Source organism: Propithecus coquereli, unplaced genomic scaffold (assembly GCF_000956105.1).
Source record: "Propithecus coquereli isolate 6110/MARCELLA unplaced genomic scaffold, Pcoq_1.0 Scaffold42, whole genome shotgun sequence".
Classification (NCBI taxonomy): domain Eukaryota; kingdom Metazoa; phylum Chordata; class Mammalia; order Primates; family Indriidae; genus Propithecus; species Propithecus coquereli.
In genome coordinates, this window is record NW_012149952.1 from 5,739,313 (window position 1) to 5,743,686 (window position 4,374).

General features: G+C 34.0%; 1 protein-coding gene across 1 annotated transcript in view; it reads right to left on the reverse strand.

Moving 5' to 3' along the window:
• SMARCA1 (SWI/SNF related, matrix associated, actin dependent regulator of chromatin, subfamily a, member 1) overlaps window positions 1-4,374 on the reverse strand; it is a 106,893-nt gene that overhangs the window by 88,984 nt on the left and 13,535 nt on the right. The window contains exon 5 of the mRNA XM_012653259.1: window positions 2,430-2,609. Coding sequence (XP_012508713.1) covers window positions 2,430-2,609 — 180 coding nt within the window. The remainder of the gene's footprint in view (window positions 1-2,429; window positions 2,610-4,374) is intronic.

Genomic DNA, 4,374 nt, shown 5'->3' on the forward strand with positions numbered 1-4,374 from the left:
CAGGGTGCCAGGCCCCATTCAGTCCTGCTAACACCTTACCCTTGTTTGATTTTTGTGAGATATTCCATTTGATGGTTCCTTCTGCAAGTTTCATGGAATAGATGCAAATTTTTAATTTAATTAGTTCTGCTAGCTGGGCACAGTGGCTCACATCTGTAATCCCAGCTACTTGAGAGGCTGAGGTGGGAGGATTGCTTGAGCCCAAGAGTTCAAGACCAGCCTGGGAAACCCAGCAAGACTCCACCTCAAATTAAATAATTAATTAGCTTTGCTTTGAAATTTGTTATTAATAGATAGATTTAGAGTTAACTATCTTGATAAAACATTAAAGTTGTCACATAATCCAAAAGCTCTCATTTTAAAGGTGACAAAATTAAGGCCCCTTGAGACTCACTCAACATCACACAATCAGTAGCAAAGCCATAACTAAAACCAGATCTGTTTCTACATCCACTATCTTTGATATCTCTAGTGTGGAAAAGGAAGGGGTCACAAAACCATGTTTGGGAATCACACCTCTATATATTTCAGGACTACGTTGGTATCAGACAGGACCAAGAGTATCTCTAATAATCTCTTTAACTTAATTAAATACCTACCATAGCCTATATCAAATGTTTTATTACTAAAACACTGTCCTCAAAATGTTTACAGAAGGCCAGGAAAATAGAAAGACCCAATATATCTATCCTATGTAGTACCAAGATTGAAATCTGTCTGTAAATAATGATGTGGACTTCCCCTATACATATTGACAACAGTCTCTACGTGCTGAGTATGGTACATTCATTACTTATGTAACTGATAATTACTGATTTTCAAACTCCTTATCATGGCCCACAGTCGCATTACATTTTAAATTGCAATCCAGTATACACATAAATGTTTGAGTGCATTTACATAGAAAGAGACAACTTAAAAGTTTCTCAAAACAATATTTATCCTTACTACAGCATGAAACTCTACTATTTGCTATTTTATTCTCTCTTGATGTTGTAAAAAATTGTCGTCACCACCCACTAAGCTGAATTCACAACCCACTAATGTGTGGCGACTCACAATTTCAAAAACATTAACTTTAAAGACTGGTTTTCAAGATTCTGATATTTTTCAGGCCACCAGAATCCCAACCTCCTATGGGGCAGAGATAGGGCAGTCGTAAATTAAATACATCCACGCTTTCTTTAAAAGTCCCAGAGATACTGTTCCATGAAACCCTTAGATTCCATATAAGATAGCTGAAAGCCATGGATTTACATTTTTACTGAGGCATTATGAAAACACAAGCCCAGATATTTCTCTCTTGCTTTTGATCTTCAAGAAATAATTTTAACAAAAGATCAGTATGTTAGAAATGCAAAATTCTATAAGGAATGGTATTACATTAAACAACAGCAGTGACCAGAAAGAATTCTAAGTGACTAACTTGCTACTGGGAAATATTAGATATAAGGAAGAATCAAGCCTGTAATTACAAATTTATGAGCTCAGTATTTCAATATTTAAATTATTTATAAGTGAAATTTAAATAAATGTAAGTAATTTTTCTTCAAGCAAAATGAGGAGGATAAAATTACATAATTCATTATGCTACCGTTATTCTTTTGAGGATATCTTTTGATAACCTATCTAAATACGTAAAACAGAATAAATCTTTACTCTAAACTATGCTCTCTGGAGGCAAAATAAAGACAAAGTTTAATAATATTCTTTCTAAGCTTATTATTCATTTTAGTATTTTTGCATAATTTATTATTTTTAGATTAATTCTACAGTCCTAAAATAATTGTAGCCTACTAGATTGACAAATGGCTAATTTAAACACTCCGCCTAAAACGCCCAGTTTCTAATATTACCTGAGAATATACACAGACATGTATTTTTCTATTCAAAAACCAAAACTAAAAGCTGTATCTGTGCATAAACGCAGAACACTAGGCTCTCTGTACATAAAGAAGAGGTTCCATTTGTATATGTGTACATGTGCATGTGTAAAACAAGTCAAAATTCAAAAGTTAAAACATTTTAGTCATGAAAATTTACATATTTTTGGCTTCAAAATAGCACAAATGATAGAGTCACTGATAAGATACACTGTCAATAAAATAAATTTTTTTTATAGAAAGTCACTTAAAAGTACAATTCAAAAATGCTTAGGTTAATGAGCTAGTTAAAAGTAAATGCAGATGAAGTATAATAATGGATTGTCTGTTATTAATATGTAATACATTTAACTCATAGGAGTGTTGTGATAATTTAATTAATATATGCAAAGCACTTACAACACAGTCTAGCTTACAGTAAGCAAAACTTAAGCATCATTTAGTAGCAGTCGACTTAGATGTCTTTAACAGCAATAACATGTAACTTAAACGGCTCCAGAAATAACGTTATTCTCAACTGCCATTTTAAACTTGTTTCTCACTTACTCTCGCATCCTTGTCTCCAACGAAACAAATAACACGGAGAGATGGGACCCATCGTTTAAATTCATTCATCCAGTTGTATAAAGTAGACTTTGGAACTAAAACCATGTGAGGTCCAGGAATGTTCCGGTAGTGTTTCAGATAACCAAGCAAAGCAATCGTTTGTAAAGTCTTACCAAGACCCTGCATTATCATCACAAGGGAAAAATAAAATCCATGAACATTTTTTCTTTAATTAAACATTTTCTTAGTAATAACTTACGTTTCTGGCAATGAGAAGTAAAAAATACCATTTTTTAAAAAGCAAAAAACCATTTCAATTCAGTATTCTGTTTACTGTGAGTCCAAAAAGAAACCAAGAACTTGAAGTTAGAATGTTGCTCAAGAAAGCAACTTTCTCTTTAGGACATTTTTACCCCTAAAGGAGCAAGTAATCTACTATATAATTTTTTCTACTAGTTGGAAAATCAGGTATTTTTTTTTTTGCTAGAAATGGCTCACTCTGTTGCCCAGGCTGGACTCAAACTCCTTGCCTCAAGCAATCCTCCCGCCTCAGCCTCCCAAGTGCTGGGATTAGAGACGTGAGCCATCACACCTGGCCAAGATTAGGAATTTCTTGTGTGTTTGTTTCACAAAGACACGTTTCCTTTGCCAGCCTGCTTAGATACCAGTCTTTCTTTCCTGTTGCCCCCAACATTATTACAGCCCAGCATTAAATATTCCGACTATGTGTCTCAAGGGGCTTATGGCTCTGTCTTAGATCTTACACTCTTAAAGATCTTAGGAATCACAAAAGAACAGAAATTTGCAGCCAGAAAGAACCTTAGAAATAACCTAGTCCAGTAGAACTTTTAAAAAAATATTAATAATATATCGAATACCCATGAACCCATTACCTAATCTATGGAAAAGGGAATTATGTGCTATGCAGCTTGGCCTTCTAAAATAGCTTTTGGCTTTATCTCTAAGCAAGGTATATACTTCCTTTTATAAACTAAAGCTTAAAGCTATTTTATAGCGCTTATCCTATCTGATATGTCACTAAATGAAATGGCTTTCAGGGATGCTATGCATCAAAACCTTAAAATGTTTATACTCCCTAACCAAGTAATTCCACTTTTAGGAGAGGTACGGAAAAACCAAATTGCAAGATTCTCATAATGGCATTATTCACACTATATATCAAGAAGCAATTCAAATAAACAGCATTAAGAGAGAAGTTTAATAAAATTATAATTCTAGGGAGATACCTCCCTAGGATTATGCAGCAATTAACAATTATCTTTCCATTTTAATTATGTGGAAAATACGTAGGAATGTGAAGACATCAGAACACCAAATTACATATACAATATGATTTCAACGATGCAAAATAAATGCATCCAGAAGAAAAAGCCTAAAGAGAAATATACCAAAATGTTAACTATGGTTATTTCTAAGTAGCAGAACTATAATTTAAATTTTTTCTTTATTTTTTTCCAAATTTTCTATACTCCTTAAAGTGTCTTTCTCTTTTTTTGTAATTAGAACATATCTGGTGTCAGCATAAATTCAATATTAAAGATCTTTAGATCTTTCATGTTTAGACAGGCTGCAGCCAGGGGGTGCTTGGGGCAAATGATCCTGGTTCTTCTGTGGTCCAATTAACCAAGCTCCTCCCCCTCTGAGCTGACTATATTCCCCAAACCAGAACACACAAATGTAGGGAGCTACAGACCCTTGATTTAAAGGATCTTCTACAACACACCTAACAGTTGTTCATTCAGGGATGAGTACCTGTGTGATTGACCACTGTACTAGACGCCTCAGAGCACACACCGTCATGTGGCTTTTCTGGATAATAGTGATTGCAGATACGGCTCCAGAGCCACATAAATATGATCATCATTGGGTTATATAGATATAGAACTTCCCCTGCCCTTTCTTTCTTTTTTTTTTTTTTTTTTTT